This window comes from Molossus molossus, unplaced genomic scaffold, assembly GCF_014108415.1.
Source record: "Molossus molossus isolate mMolMol1 unplaced genomic scaffold, mMolMol1.p scaffold_m16_p_4, whole genome shotgun sequence".
In the NCBI taxonomy this organism is placed as follows: Eukaryota; Metazoa; Chordata; class Mammalia; order Chiroptera; family Molossidae; genus Molossus; species Molossus molossus.
The window spans coordinates 40,310,315-40,325,908 of NW_023425377.1; the positions used below are offsets into that span (position 1 = coordinate 40,310,315).

At 55.3% G+C, this 15,594-nt stretch overlaps 1 protein-coding gene across 5 annotated transcripts in view; it reads right to left on the reverse strand.

Moving 5' to 3' along the window:
- TCF7 (transcription factor 7) overlaps positions 1 to 13,171 on the reverse strand; it is a 32,426-nt gene extending 19,255 nt beyond the window's left edge. For 2 of the 5 annotated variants that reach the window (XM_036281844.1, XM_036281841.1), the window contains exons 1-3: positions 12,932 to 13,171; positions 12,672 to 12,738; positions 12,031 to 12,155 (exon numbers count right to left, since the gene is read on the reverse strand). In XM_036281844.1, the coding sequence (XP_036137737.1) occupies positions 12,031 to 12,155; positions 12,672 to 12,738; positions 12,932 to 13,171 (432 nt within the window). Of the gene's footprint in view, positions 1 to 12,030; positions 12,544 to 12,671; positions 12,739 to 12,919 lie in introns of those variants that run through there. The other 3 variants (XM_036281843.1, XM_036281842.1, XM_036281845.1) reach the window with 2 other exon arrangements.
- Positions 13,172 to 15,594: the final 2,423 nt, after the last annotated feature.

A 15,594-nucleotide genomic window follows, 5' to 3' on the forward strand; every position in this document is an offset into this window, starting at 1 on the left:
TGGGTTCAAATCCCTCTTCCAGCACTTACAAGGTGTGTCTCTCCATGCCTCAGGTCTCATCTGCACCATGTCCATACCTCACTGGGTTGATGTCAGGATTAAGTGAGTTTGTAATGACAAAGGCAAGCATGTCCCTGGACCAAGGCTTTCCAGGAAAGCCAGCCTTGTGCCAGGCTGGGGCTGCTGGCCCTCTATTTCCTTTGGACTGCTGCCCGACTGCTGTCAGGCCAGATGGCTGAGCTCCTGACTGGCCTTCAATGACCAGAGCCGGGGGGCAGAAGGCAGAGGAGGACAGCAACAGAAGAAGAAACTGCTCTCAAAATGACCCAGCAGGGCTGGTAGTTGGCTCTGGTTCCCAAACGACTTTCTCATCAGGGACACCCTTAACTTCCTCAGTCCAGCCATTCTCAGTGACTCAGGCTCTAAGAAACTCTAGCCCACCCCCAGACCACCCAGGAGGGCACCTGGGCCCAGAAGTCCAACAGTGAGCTGAGCTAAGCGAGGACTAGGACCTGCCTTTGTGTCATGCATCAAATCTGACTGAATCTTCAATATCATTTGTAAACACTTTTCCAGGTACCATTTATTTTAGAAGCCCTGGGCTCCAGCCTCCAACCTTGTCAGGCATCCAAGGAGGAGAGGGTCCAGCCCCGACCCAGGCCCACAGCTATGAGGTCACATGTAGCAGGGGCAGTGAAGGCCAAATCTTTCCTGGGGGCCAGAGGAATCCAGCTGGATCCAGTTCACGAACCCAGAGTTGGGGGAACGCTCAGCTTCTTGGCCTACAAGGCCCCATCTCCACACAGTCAACAGCAAAGGAGCAGGGCAGCAAGTAGCATGCACTTTGAGATAAGACAGACCTGAGTCCAAATCCTGACTGCCAGATGCTAGCACATTCTTACCCTCTCTGAGCCTCTGTTTCCCCATCTGCAAAATGAGAGCAATAATCGTATGTACTTTGTTTTCTTCTAAGGATCTTTGATATTGGGATTATAATCTCTGGTAGAGGCCTGGCATTATTGTTATTATTTTATTTATTTATTTTCTTTATTGATTTTTAGAAAGAGAGAAAGGGAGAGGGAAAGAGAGATAGAAACATCGATGAGAGAGAACATCAACTGGCTGCCTCCTGCATGCCCCCCACAATGTGGGATTTGGCCCACAACCTGGGCATGTGCCCTGACTGGGAATCGAACCGGTGACCTCTTGGTGCATGGGTCGATGCTCAGCCACTGAGCCACACCAGCTGAGCCATTATTGCTATTATTACCTTTTAACAACTGTTTACTGAGTACCTACTAAGTGCCATGCCCTGTGCGGGGCACCGAGATTTCATCAGTGAAGACGACAGATGTGGCCCTGGCCCTGTAGATCCTCTCCAGCCCTTTTTTATCCAAACCATCATCCCCGAAACCCCCAACTCGTCATGACAATCGATCCTTGTGGCCTAAGCAATCCTAGCTTCATCTGTCTCCACACCCTATGGACTGTGGTCACCCCCCAGCCCCACCCATGGGGTTGCCCACCACAGCTGGGTGGCTCCTGGGCTGCATCCTGATTCAAAGCCTGCCAACAAGCTCTGGGGTGGCGGCCACAGCCTGGCACACACTCAGTGGCCACACTGCCTGGACCCCCGGCTGTACCCACCAGACTTCACTGCTGCTGCTGCAAAGGTCTCCACAGACTGCCTCTCAACATCCTGGAGGGCCCACCCAGCCTCTGCCTGCCCGGCCACTGGGCCGGCCACAGAGCCATCTGATTTGAATGAAACTTCAAACTTAATGACTTTCATGCTGGTTATTTAAAACGCAATGTAATTTTCTTAAACACCCTATTATTTCCTTTGATAGTTACAAAGCTTCCCCCAATCCCATAAGCATGTTTATTTTTAGGGAAAAGAGTGGTTTGCAGTTGGTCATGGAGACCATAGGGAAAAGGAACCCACAGAAAGCAGGGCAAAGAGTCAAGCCTGGAGACCCACCGCTGCCCTCTGTTCCCGCTGCAGCAGGCTCTCCACCGACACCATGGGAGGCTGGGCAGGCCCCTGCCCTTCTCACACCAGCACCTCAGCCAGCGGCCCTCCTGTCTACCAAATGACAGTGGCCAAGGCCTCCTTTCTGTGTTCCCCCTCCAAAGGACCAGTGTCCTCATCTGTAGGATGGTTCCAGTGGCTTCCCCGTGGAACTTCCCCAGTGGACATTCCAGGCATGTATGGTGCTGGGGCAGGGGTCTCAGGGCCACCAACACACCCTCAACTGCTTCCTCCTGGCTCCTCCAGACGTTCTGCCCTGGGTGAGGCCTTGGGGCCTGAAGCTTTGACCAGCTGGATGAGATCTGTGCCCAGATGGAGTGGCCCCAGGCAGTGGCTGCCCACAATGGGAGGATGGGTGGGTGTGGTCCTGCCAGTCGGGGCTCCCTGGCAGGGAGGTGGCCTGCTGGTGGGTGTTCACGCAGAGGTCAGCTGAGCCTCACCAATGCGGCGTCTTCTGGGAGTGCCTATTTTTAGATCCCAGGCTTTCATGTGGCCGAATGATGTGGAGTTTACAAAGCATTGGTAATGCGTTTCAGATGGCAGCCCGGCAGCCCGGGAGGCTGGGCCTGCTGCCACCAGAGCCAGGTCAGAGTTAGTCAGAGTGCCCTAAGCCTGGACTCCATCACCTGTCCTGCCCTCCCTACAAGCCGTTCTTGCCTGATGGAGAGGCTGGCCCTACAGCAGTCCTTGCAATGACCAGCAAGCCCCACCTGAGGCCCATCCAAGCAGCAGGCCTCTTCAGCTTATACTTATCTGAACCCCAGAAATCCGCCAGGACCAAGTACCCCTGCCCCCACTTCAGAGGAGGAAACTGAGACCTAGAGAGGGTAACAGTTTTGCGTGAGGTCACACAGCCAGGACAGGAGGTGGCCTTGGTTCCCAGGTTTCCTTACCTATCACAGCCCCCTGGCCTCATGGGCAAATAGGGCTTTCTAGGAGGGTGCAATGTGCCACCCCTGGCTAGGCCAGCCCAGGCGTGCAGCCCTCACTATACCAACCCCAATGCCCAGTTCCCGGGGCCACAGCCTGCCCACCCATGCCTGCATTTGGAAGCAGAGAGTGGGCTCAGCCGGCTCTCCTATCCTTGGAGAGAGAAGGAGCTGGTTGTTTGAAGGGAGGGGTGAGGGGAGAGAGGGAAGCTTATCTGGCAGAGCATCCACTTGTTCTGATCTCTGGGCAGCTATGGCTGTGGCAGTTGGCTATGGTGTGAAGGCTGTGTCACCGGTCTCCCTCTGGGCTTTACAGCCGTGTCTGCTGACACAGCCCAGGCAGGCACTCTCCATGGGTGGGACAGGCTACACGGGAGCCTCCACAGAGGGCCGGACTCACACTCATCTCTGCCCCACCCCAGGCCAGGGCTCCAAGCAATCAAGGGACAGTCTCTTCACCTACCAGAGGACTGAGCCAAGGAGAGCCCCATGTTCCAGCAGGCCCAGAAGGGGCCAAATCCTCTGACGAGGACAACCCATCCCGCTGCAGCTCAGAGACTTCATGCACGCAAAGGCTGATGTGGGCCACACCTTTTAGGGAGGGAGGCAGCACCCAGGTCCAAACCCCAAGCACCATAGGCCTGTGAGCTGAGGCAGTAAACTGCCTGAAGGAAGAAGCTAGCAATGTCCTGGGTTCTCAGAGAACCCCCTTCCCCTGGGACCTCAGAGTCCCCCTAGAGAAAATGCTGAGAGGTTCCCTCCAAACCCTGGCTGAATCACCAGTGGGTGAGACCTGACCTCTGGGGTTCAGTTCCTCTTAGTAAACAGGGGTCCAAAACCCTCGACTCATGACCCTGGAGAGACTGAGAGTCAACTACAACAACAAAAATGGAAGTGTCCACTTCTGAGGTACTCTTGCCTGCACGTGCCAGCACGTTCGAGTCTCCTCAAGGCCCCCCCTCCCCAGGCCCTGCTCGCACTCCAACCGCCCTGCGCCCGCCAGTGTCCATCCTGTGCCAGCTGTAGGCTCTGCCTGTCTCGCCCTCCACGTGCAACTCAAACCATCTGCTGACCTTCGTGCTGCCAACACAGCACATGTGCCCACCAGCCACTCCCAGGTCCTGGAACCAGCACTGCCTGGGCATCAAGGTCACATGTTGGGCCATCAGTGTTGGCCTTTCTTCTCCAGCCTCACCTCGTGGCCCGCAGACCTGGGCTTTGGGCCATCCTTCCAATGACCAAGAGCACACTAATTTCTGTCCCACGCCCTCTGCTCAAGCTGCCTCCCCACGCCTACGGCATTCTCCCACTGTCCACTGTGCGGGTTCCTCGCCAGCTGGAACCCTCCCTGTCGCCCCCACTGGCCTGTCTCCCTCCTCAGTGCCCTTTATGCAACTCAGGCAGAAGCTCAAAGCTGACTGAGCCCCAGGAGAGTCTCCCCGTCTTGCCAGGACCGCGCTCTGGGAGGGCAGAGGCAGCTGCCCTCTCGCTGCTGAGCCAAGGCCAAGTACACCGGCAGCGGTGGAGGGGTGGGCTCGGTCAATGCCAGGAGGTGCCTGGGCCCAGGATTCTAGATCCAGCAGGCACTACGTACCAACGAGCAGAGGAGCCAAGGGCCAGGTGGGCAGAGCAGCTGTCCTCTCCCCACTGGCCGGGGGAGCTGGCTGCTGCGCTGAGGGAGCCTCACGGGCTTGGCCTCGGGAGGGCTCCACCTGCTTGGCACAAGGGCCGTTAACACAGTGGTAACAAGTCCTCTCTCAGCGGCTTCCCCTCATGAAGCACCTGCTATGTGCTAAGGACCTTACGTACATCATCTCAGTCCATTCCACAGTAACCCATGGAGGCGGGAACCCTCATCACTCAACTTCAGATGAGGAAACTAAGACCCAGAGGGGTTAAAGAACTTACCCAGGGCCCCTCAGTCAAGAAGTGGCAGATGTATTTAGGGATGGATCTTCCAGACTCAATGCCTTCCCCTTCCACTCTCCGAAGGGGCCTTGGACAAGTTCCTTCCCTGACCTGGTCTTACTGTCCCCACCTGCAGAAGGAGGGCTGTTACCCAAGTATCTGGGTACTGTACTGTTGGGGGAGGAGGGGCCCCCGTGACCTGATAAAACACCTGTTTCCTCCAACGGAGTCTTGTTTGTACACAGTGGCAGGAAACAGCCAGTCACAAGGTATGAGGGAGTGTGAGAGCTTGTCTTCAGGACCACAGCTGCCTGAGGAGGCTCCCCTTGTCCCTCCATGTGGCTCTGTGACCACCCTGATCCAGCCTGACCTCAGCAATCATAGGACTTGAAGCCAGTGACCCTGCAGCCCATTCTTACAACTCAGCTAAACCTCCTTTCCTGTAGGGATGGGGGTGGGGTCTCTGGAGACCAGGAGAGCGTGTGCTGCTGGCAGCCTCTGGGAGGGGACCACTGAGACCTCCCTTCAACTCCACTCACACCTGACTCTCTGGGCACCTGGGGAGGGGGGCAGAGCTGGCATGAATGTCAGGTTTGCTGGCCGTGGACACTGGCTGGGTGAAACTGTGGTAGGGCTGTAGGAAGAATACCTGGGTTATGGCAACCAACCCAGGGCTCTCTGTCAGCCTTCTACCTCACTGAGCTAGAGGGTGGTCCTGAAACTGCAGCCCCTGGACAAGGTCGGGCTGGGGTCTGCAGGACGGGCCTTCCTGGTCCTGAAAGGCATCAAGGGGGTACCTTGAAAGTAAAGTGTGACCTTGGGAGCAGCTGAGGGGTGTTGCAGATTTTCAAATACCACAGCCAATACCACATGGCCTTCCAAGTCGGGAAAGAATGCAAGTCAAAATAACTTCTAAGTCCCAATGCCCACCACGAACCTATTCAATGAATGACAAAAGAGAAAAATCCACATTAGCTGTGCGTGCTCAGGCCCTGCAAGGACCCGAAGCAAACTGGGGCTGCAGGGAAGCAAATGCAGGATTCTTCCTCCCTCTTGATCCCATTAATTCTCCCTGGACACTGAGCTCCAGGAAAATAAGCAAGACAGCAACGAAGGAGTGATTTGTACAGAGCAACATTCCCGCTGGTAAAGAAGGCACCTGTGAGCCAACTGGAGGCCATATGAGGGAAAGAGTCAACATGAGAGAGAAACAAATAAAGATGCTGTACATAGGCACTGTCTGGCGGCCTGTAAACCTGCACCCCCACACCAAGGGAAGCATCAGGGCAAGACACGCGGGCTGCATGCAGGGCTGACCACGTAGAAAAGGTCTGAGATGGTTCTGAGACTAACGACCATGTGGGTCTCTTCCCTTTTTTTCCTTACAAAGTAGCTTAAGCCCCTACCATGCTGTAGAAAGGGGTTCCTCATGGCTGGGGAAGGGCGGCCTCTTTCAGATAAATCTTTGAGGTGGTGGGAGAGGATTCTCAGGATAAACTGAGTGGCCATAGCTCCTGTCCTGGCCCCAGGAATAGCTCTTCCCCTTCCAAGAACCCCTGGGTGAGCTAGGGCAGTGAGGAGGGGCCTGTACACCTGTGTCCCCACCCTAGGGCTGGTCCCCAGGGTTCAGATCCCCAGGCCCCTGTGGCCCAAAGCAGAGAGACAGCCCTCCAGACTGCAGTCCACGTGGGCCTACTACTGAGCCACGAAGGCCCCAGAGGAACCAGGACAGAAGACAGCATCAGTCACGGCCAAACCCCCGTCCCGAGCCCAGGCCACTCCAGCACTTTCCTGGGCACCTCCCTGGCCCTTCTGCCTCCTGTCCTCACTCCAGTGTTGGGAGGAGGGCTCACCACTCCCACTGTGCAGATGAGGACACCGAGGTTGAGATCCTTTTTCCCCTTTTCTTTCATCCTCACTCACCTGAGGATATGTTTATTGATTTAGAGGGTGAGGAAGGGAGAAGGAGAGAGGGAGAAAGGGAGAGAGAGAAACATCAATGTGAGAGAGAAACATCACTGGCCACTTCCTGTATGGGTCCTGAATGGGGATCAAATCTACAACCTGGCTGTGTGCCCTCACGAGGAACTGAACCCACAGCCTTCTGGTGTGCAGGACGACGCTCCAACCACGCCACCTGTCCAGGACAGGCTGAGACCCTTTTGGCAGATGGGCTGTCTTTCTTCGAAGCATGGCAAGAACATCAGAAAGCAGGGCCAACCACCTTGTCCTGAGGAGCTGCGAGGGTGGGCAAGGCAGCCAAGGCCCAGGGCTGTGACAGAGGGTACCAGTCGCATGGTCAGAGGAGGTCTCTCTGAGGAGGTGATGTTTGAAGAAAGCCCAGAGTAAGAAGGTGGCAGCTATGTTAAGAGCTGGGAAAGAATTCCAAGCTGAGGGGACAAATGCAAAGGTCCTGAGATGAGAAAGATTCTTGTTGGCTGTAAAACACATCATGACACTGAGGTGGCTGCCATTTAGGGAGAGAAGAGCACAGCGCTGATGGTCAGCAGGTGCTGGCCACCCAGCACTCAGGCTGTGGTGAGTGTTTGAACTTGACTCCAGGAGCAATGGGAAGCCATTGCAGGATTTAATGAGGTGAGAGATGGGATCTGATTTATGGTATGAAAGATCACTTTGACTGCTATGTGGAGGCTGGACTGAGGGTTAGGGTGGGGGCAGAGGCAGAGGCAGAAGGACCCCAGAGGAGGCTGTTACTGCCATCTGGGTGAGGGATGGTAATGCTTGGGCTTGGGTTTGGCAACTGAAGTGGAGAAGCAGAAGACCTGGGGTGTCTGGAGAGGACCAGGTGCCTGCCAGTCCCCCTGTCAGACAACTGCACCTTTTTTTTAGAAGTTGCTCAGCAGAGCCTCCTCCTGAGCCAGCTCTGTCCAGGATGCTCCCAGCCATGCCTTTGAGACAGCACTCTTCCAGCTAGGAGGGAGTCTTCTCCACTCGGCCAGGTGCCCCCACAGGCGGAGGCTGGTTCTGGTCCATGTAGGTGCCCGGTGCCAGCCTCACTTCTAACAGGCTTCACTCCAACCGGAGCTGGTGATCAACCATCAGTAACCCTCTTTAACAAGGCCTGCTGCTCTCTGAGGGGTGTGGAGGGCTGGGTGGGTGCATCTCTGCAGAGCTCCCTGGATAGGCTCACCATGTGTCAGCAGCACTTCCTTCCTATGCTGAGTCTTGCTCACACCCTCACCTCTTGCTCCCCGGGGCTTGTTTATACAATCTCACCTGGACCTCAAACCTTGAAGTCAGGGAATGTGAGCCAGATGGCTAGGAGCCCCAGCATGATCACCGCCTCAAACTAGGCTCCTCTACCCTGGACGATGCCCGACTTCCTGGCCTGGAGCACGTCCAGGTACCAGGAAGGCTACAGAGCTCAGATACAGCGAAGAGCCCCAAGTCCCTACAAGAGCCAAAAGCCTCAGTTTTTGTTTTTCTGTATTGAGATGTAATTCACATATCATAAAATCCACCATTATAAAGCATACGATTCAGTGGTTTTTAATATATTCGCAAGGCTGTATAACCATCTCCACTAATTCCAGAACATACTCATCACTCCAAAAAGAAACCCTAGTCACTCCCCACACCCTTCTACTCCCAGGCCGAGAACCACTCATTTACTGTCTGTCCCAATGGATTTGCCTCGTCTGAACACTTCATGTAAATGGCAAAAGGCTCAGCAGCGTTCCAGGCCACAGGTTCCATCCAACAGGAACCCATGGAAGGGGCCACAAGAGCAATGTGGCCTCACATTCCTTTTAAGAAAGGATTTGTACCAGACCATCAGTCCTGCACATTCAAGAGCCTGAGTGTCCCTCAGGAATGATGCCTTACTCATCCCAGAAGCTCCTCAAAGTCTGGCCCAGGACCCACTCACTGCTCTCCACCCCCACCCCAGGTCAGAGCAGAGAAAACAAAACCAAAATAAGGAGTGGCTACTACTCTAGGCCAGTGACTGTCTGCAAGCCCACATTAGATGCCTGACAAACATCAGCCATGAAATAAACTGTGACCTAATTCCCCTTACCCAAACAGAGTTTACAAGACACCAAGTTCAAAAAGAAATAAACCTTTTGGAAAAAAATCTCCCTCTGCCCTGTGGCAGTTGCGCATGAGGTGGTCACTTGGCCCGTTGCTCCTGGGTAGGCTCAGGTCTGTCAGTTTCGAGGCACTCAGTGTGGTAGTCACATGGACAACCCACCCACACATGGGCAGAGAAGGTCCCTGGCATGGGTTTGGATTGGTCTTGAGCTCTTCAGCACAACTGCTGACCACTTGGATTCTCAGAGAGGGCTGAGCGGAGGGCCGGGGGCCTAGTTCTAAAGCCCACAAGCAAGGGTTGGGCAGCGTGTCCTCCGTGCCACGAGGACGGGCTCAGGAAAGCACCGCTTTGAAAACCTCCAAAGGTGGTTTCTCCTCAGGGCCCCTGCAAGGGGCTCCTGACCCACTTTAAGATAATCTTTTCTGATTCTAGACACATGAACCTTGAGTCACATGATAAATGTGTTCCCAAAACATAGGGTCAACTAATAGTGCTTTTTAAAATCCAACCATATTTTATTTTTGAGACAGCATGGAGACCTGGAGAGCCTGGAGACCTGAGCGAAACAAGCCAGTCAGAAAAAGACATGCACCACATGATCTCACTTATATGTGGAATCTAATGAACAAACTAAACTGACGAACAAAACAGATCCAGAAACATGAAAGCAGGCAACACAGAAAAATCTCGGAGGGAAGAGAGGGTGGGTGGGGTGGGAAGGAATAAACCAAAGAACTTATATGCATATTTGCACAGCCAGTGGACACAGACAACAGTGTGGGGAAAGTGGCACGGGCGGGGGAGGACAGGGAGGAGGGAGTCGGAGTCAATGGGGGAAAAAACGGGAGGACATGTGTAACACTTTCTTTTTTTTTTTTGGTATGTGCCCTTAGCGGGAACCAAACCCGGGACTCTGGTCCGCAGGCCGACACTCCAACCGCTGAGCCAAACCGGCCAGGGCTATAATACTTTCAACAATAAAGATACAAAAACAACCATTTTAAATTACTCTTAGAGTGATGCAAGCAACTACTCTTCCTTGCTATTTGCTTGTAACTATCAAGTTTTCTTAAAAGAAGCTCCACTACATTCACGTACATCTTCCTCACCCAGGGCCATCCCTACTCAGGCCTTTGCCTCTGTCCTTATCTGCACCCCCTGGAGCAGCTGGCACCAGGGCACCGAAAGTCAGTGCCACAGCCTGTCCTTCTATGTTCCCAGAAGCTAGGCTGTGGGAGGCAGCAGCTGAGGGGGGAGGAGAACCAGGGGATTTGTCTTTATAGGAGAGGGTGTGACACATACAAATGCATCTGCTGTACTTTGAGAAAGATCCTTACGTTAAAAACAAGATCCAGGGCGGGTGATGGTGTTGTGTCTGCCCCTCTGCACCCTGCCCCCATCCTTAGTGCTGGAGTTGGTCTGGGTCGACCTACTCTTTGACCAATGTGAACTAAAGGACACCAAATGGTCTCATCACCACACCCCTAGAGAACAAGGCCTTCCCTCCCTGGGCACTCTCCCACCAGGTGCCCATGCCATGAAAGGAAGCTTTTTTGCACCACTGTGGAATCACAAGAAGCAGGAGGGGAGCCTGCCCCGCTAGGCCCATTCTCGAATCTAGGCCTTTTGTCTAGTCATGGCATCAGTGACTCCAGCCCCCCAAACAAGCAAGCAAGCAACTCAGCAACTCACCTGCCAGTGTTTTGGCAGTGGTGGGTTATGTAAACTTGGCCCCAAATTGAAGGGTCTGCTCCTTTTAAGAGGCCCAAAAAGCGTCTTTGTTAAGCATCTACTCCTGAGGGGTGGAGGTCTCTCAGAAAAGCTGCTGCATCAGGCAGCAAGGTCAGTGGGTAGCCCCACTCACAGGGAGACTTGAAAGGAAGCAAACATCTAGATAGAGCCACCCCAGAGCAGAGTCAGACAGACAGAACACTCATCCAACATGCTCCTTCTACAGATGAAGAAATGGGGGTCCAAAGGACAAGGAACTCATTTCCAGAGTCAACTGTCTACCAGGTGGGTTTCTGGAGGGAAGCCTCAATCTGTCTTCTAACCTCCCACTACCTTCCGCATGAAACAGCTCTCAGAACCAACCCTCCTCACTCCGGATCAGAAATAGCTAGGCAGTTCTCAGAAAGAATTCTCAGAACCAACCCTCCTCCCTCTGGGTGACCCCTACTACTAGCCATGTGAACCTCCTACTTTCGGGACCCACCTACTCTGGGCCTACATTTGAACCCAACACCCACCCACCAGAGTTCCCCAAACCTTTCATGTACTATAGTATCTCTAATCTCACCCCGACTTGGGCTACCTGAGGGCAATCTGAAACACTAATCTGAATTTTTTAAAAAGTGCAGCTTAACTGCTCCAAAGCACTCAGAATAGGCTCCTTACACATGAGGTCATCTGCTCCAATGGTCAGAAAAGCATGGCTTGTATTGATCATAAAATCTTTTCAAAGCACTGGGTACTTAAACGTACTTAATTTACAAATTGATTAAACAGGCACTTTACCAACACTACTGATTTGAAACACCTCAGCAAATCCTTTGTGGTGCATCTGAGACCAAGCCAGCTTCATAAAAACCCACTCTCCACACATGGTGTTCAGGCTCTTTCTCTGGCAAGGGTGTACTCATGCCAATGACAGAGCAAGTAGAGCATCCACAATCAGATCTGAAGCCCACCAGATTTTCTGTGGGTTCCTTCAAGCACCAAGGTTTGGGGTTTCAGGTTTTAGAGAAAGCTAACTACAAAACTCACCCTCAGGAGCCAGGGGGTGGGTGGGTCTCAGCTCATATTTACTCTGAGAAGACTATATCTCAGCATCACCTAGCACCAGGACAGGGCCTGCACCTGCTTGTAAGCAAGCTGGGAAGATGAAAGCCAACAGCTAGAGGGATAGGGGTGCCCAGGGCCATCCTTCCTTCCTTCAGCAAAGTTCTCTTCTGGTTCAAATCCTACTGGGCATGAATAGGAAAAGCGACTAGAACAGAGTTCTCATGTAGAGTCTATTTTGTTGCGAGTGAAAGTCTCTTCTTGCCCGAGTCTCACATACCTGGTCAAGGAGGTAGCAGGCACCGGACTGGGCTAGGGCCACTTACCAGCGGGGGTTGCGGCTGGGGATGCTGCCCTGCTCCCGAAGGGGCTGGGTAGTGCATGAGCAGATTGAAGGCGGAGTAGACGGTGTCTTTGTACATGCCGCTGGCGCACTCCGGGGCCTTCAGGCCTGGAAAAACCACAGCTGGGTCAGACACGCCAGCCGTGGCAGCTAGGGCTGAAGGCTGTCTGCTCTCAAGAGAAAAATAAGAATTGCCAAGGGGTTCCCTTCAAGTTCGTGACTTGAGAAGAAACGGGATGGAGGTACCCGCAGTGCTGCTAAGTTTTGACGAAGAACCCCAAGTCCAGGCAGCTCCCCCTAGGCAGCTCCTACTTGACCCCCACCCTGCCAACTAGCCAAGGAACCCTGGCCAACGCTTTCTCTTCAAGACAGGGGATTAGTCGGTCACCTGGGCAGGAGGGGAGGCGGAGAAGGCGGGGGTCTGTTTACTCCTATAAAGGTCAGGGCACCGGAAGTGACTCGAGCCCGGAGGCGCCCGGGAAACCCGCCCCCCACTCTCCCCACCCCCTCGGTTTTACCGCCTCCAAGAGCTGCAGTTGGGGGGAGGCGCCCCCTCGGCTCCCTCCCTCCCATGGAGGCCTGGGCCTTAGCGGGTGGAGGGGAGCCGGTCGTGCAGAAACTCACCGTCCTCTAGAGAGTCTGGAAGTTTGTCGGGGAAAAGTCTCTGCGAAGTATGTTCCCGCCCGAGAGCCTACGGGGAGATCCAGAGGGACTGTGAGGGGCGCAGGAAAAGCTGGGGGCTCGGGACCAGGGACCGGAGGGGCTCTGAGGGATGGGGACCCCGAGGGCCGCGGGAGGGAGGGGCGGGTCAGCGAAAGCCGAGGCCCGGGCCGCAGCTGCCGGGAAGGAGCGGGGAGCGGGCGGGCGCTCACCTCGGCCCCGACCTCCGCCTCGCCGCGGGCCCCGGCGCCGGCCCCCGGGATCCCCGCGCCGCCCGCTGCACCCTCGGACTCATTGACCAGCGACGACTTGAGCTCGGCCAGGTCGCGCTCGGGGCCCGCGGCGCTGTCGCGGCTTTTGTCGTCCTGTTCCTCGCCCTCGTCTTGGAAGGCCAGCAGCTCGTCCGGCGCGCCGAGGTCGTCGCCGCCACCCGCGCCGCCCCCGCCTGAGTCCAGCTGCGGCATGGTGCGCTCCGCCCGCGGGGGCGTGGGGCGCAGAAGTGCGGGGCGCGAAGCCGGCCCGGGAGGCGGCGAGCCCGGAGTCTGGATCTCCGAGCCCGGAGCACGGCTGGAGGAGCGCGGGCTGACTCCGCCTGAGCGGGTTGCGGGCGCTGGGCGCGGGCGCCCGGCTCAGCGGCTTCGGGAGCTCGCGGGTCCGAACATCAAAGGCGCCGCCGGCAGAGTGCGGGGGGCGGGGCGGGGACGCCAGGGGCGGGCCCGAACGATGGGTGGAGCCAACTTGTCCCGCCCCGCCCCCTCTCACACTGAAGAGAGAGGGACGCGCCCAGCGGGTATAGTCTTAAAGGGCTCGCTCTCCCCGGCGTAACCCAAGTGAGGCATCTGTCGACCCTGAAAAAACGCGGGGACTTTAAAGCAGACTCCGACCTTGCTTCCTAACCTAGGGATTCCCACCCCGTGCCTATATTTCTCCCCTAGATGGCGGGGGGCGCGGGTCCCCTAGCTTCTTGGTGTGGTTTGGAACAGGAACCAAGGTGTGAACTGCTTCTCTGCCCCGAGCCTAGTAAATCCTGGCCTTGGAATTGGAGACTTCCTAGAGCTTGGGGCTGCTCGGAAGCTGTGCCCCAACACGGGACCGGCGGGATTAGACTTCTTCAAAGCCCCATTCTCCAAACCTAAGCCAAGCAGGTCGCCCACTCAGCGCGAACACAAGTTTATACCCGGCACACATTTATTGAGCTCCTGTTGCATGTGGAGCTCATACACCACATTTGTAAGGGCCTCGGCCATGTGGCGGCTCCAAGGAGCGAATACAGCCAAGAGGACTACGAGGAAGGACCCGTACCCCCCATGGGGATCCTCCAGTCACACCTCCCTCCCATGGCTATCCCAGTTTAGTTCCACGCCTAGAACCTGCGGCCTGGTGGTGAGAGGCAACTTAACACGAGGAGAAGTCACATTCCCGCTGAACCCACTGAATCTGAGCCTGGCGCAAGCGGGGCCTCGCAAGATCCAGGCTGCTGGGTCTATAGCCAGGAAGAGCGGGGAACGTGCGTCAGCTTCCTTCGCCTCTACAAGGCACCAGGGGCAAGTCCACGTAGGCCTCTAAGGCACGCTTGGCCTCCTCGGCTCAGCCGCTGGGTCTAGGCCCCTTTGAATCGCGGGGCAGTGAACCGCAGCCCACTGCAGGTTTCTGTGCTCAATTCAGTGTAGACGTTCCCACCTAAGAACAACTGGGACAGAGGTATTTGGAAAAGGAGGGTATCTTGGACGCTTCTCCAGTTCAGAGCCTCATAGGACCCCTGGCTGCGGTGCAAAGTCGGGCCGGAAGGGAGCCGCACCGCCCCTCCGGGTCCAGGCCCAGCCAGGCTGGCTGCGGATCAAAGAGCCTGGGCCGTCCTTCTCCGCGTTCAGATCCTATCTGTGCCTGCCCAGCGGGGCGCCTCGCCCCCCCACCTCAGGGCTGGAGTGCCCTCTTTTCCTCCTTTCCGGGGGGCCGGAGGAGAGGTGGGGATGGGGGATGGGCACCAGTGCTCAGTATGGTGAAGGAGTTGTAGGGAAGACCCTGCCACCGGTCCCCCCAGTCAACTTTCCTGGTTTGAGCTTGCTGCTCAGTCTCACTTTATCCCCTCCAGAGTGGGGGGAGGGGCTCCTGCCAGACGTGGCCCAGTCCCTGGGGAGAGTACAGGAGGAGGGGCCAATGGCTTCCTCCACCTCAGCCCCTGAAGTTGTAAGATCTGGCTTTGGGATGAGCCTCCTCCTCTGTTTTAGCTGAATGGGAATATGGATCTGCCTAACTCAAAGGCTTTGGGAGTTATCCTGCATTTTCAGGTGACCCCGGTTTAGCAGGAAACTCTTCCAGGACAAAGTTCTCCAGACCCATGGGGTCCCAGTGAACACAGGCTGAAGTTTTCTTCAGTCCATGGAGAAAGGAGAGAAGTCAGGGCAACAGTGAGTGAATTTTTCTCAAGACGGCTAAATTTTTTCAGCTTAAAGTATTAGCCTTTAATCAGAGATTATGAACTTTGTTTTATTGGTGTGAAAACAGCCTTTCTTTACTGAAATGATGGTGAGAATTGATTTTTTTTAATGTTCTTATTTGGCAAAAGAAAAACTTGGCAACTCTCTGTTCCTTTTCCCACCCCCCAATTTCTTTGGACATGTTATAGGGCTCTGAAATCCCAAGATCTGGGAACCACTGCCCTATGGGATCATGGCTCTGACTTCTTGCGCTACTGGTTGGAACCAGGGGAGGAGGCAGGTGAGTAGGGAGAATAGGTGTGTGAGGGGGGATAAGGAAGGGAGAGACAGACTAAGTCTCAGGTATCTACAGCCATACTGAAATCAGCCTGAAGGTCAGAGGAGCAGAGGAGGCCACAAGAGCTGCTTAAGAAGCTGAGAAATTAGTAGTGCCAAGTTTGTTGCTGGAG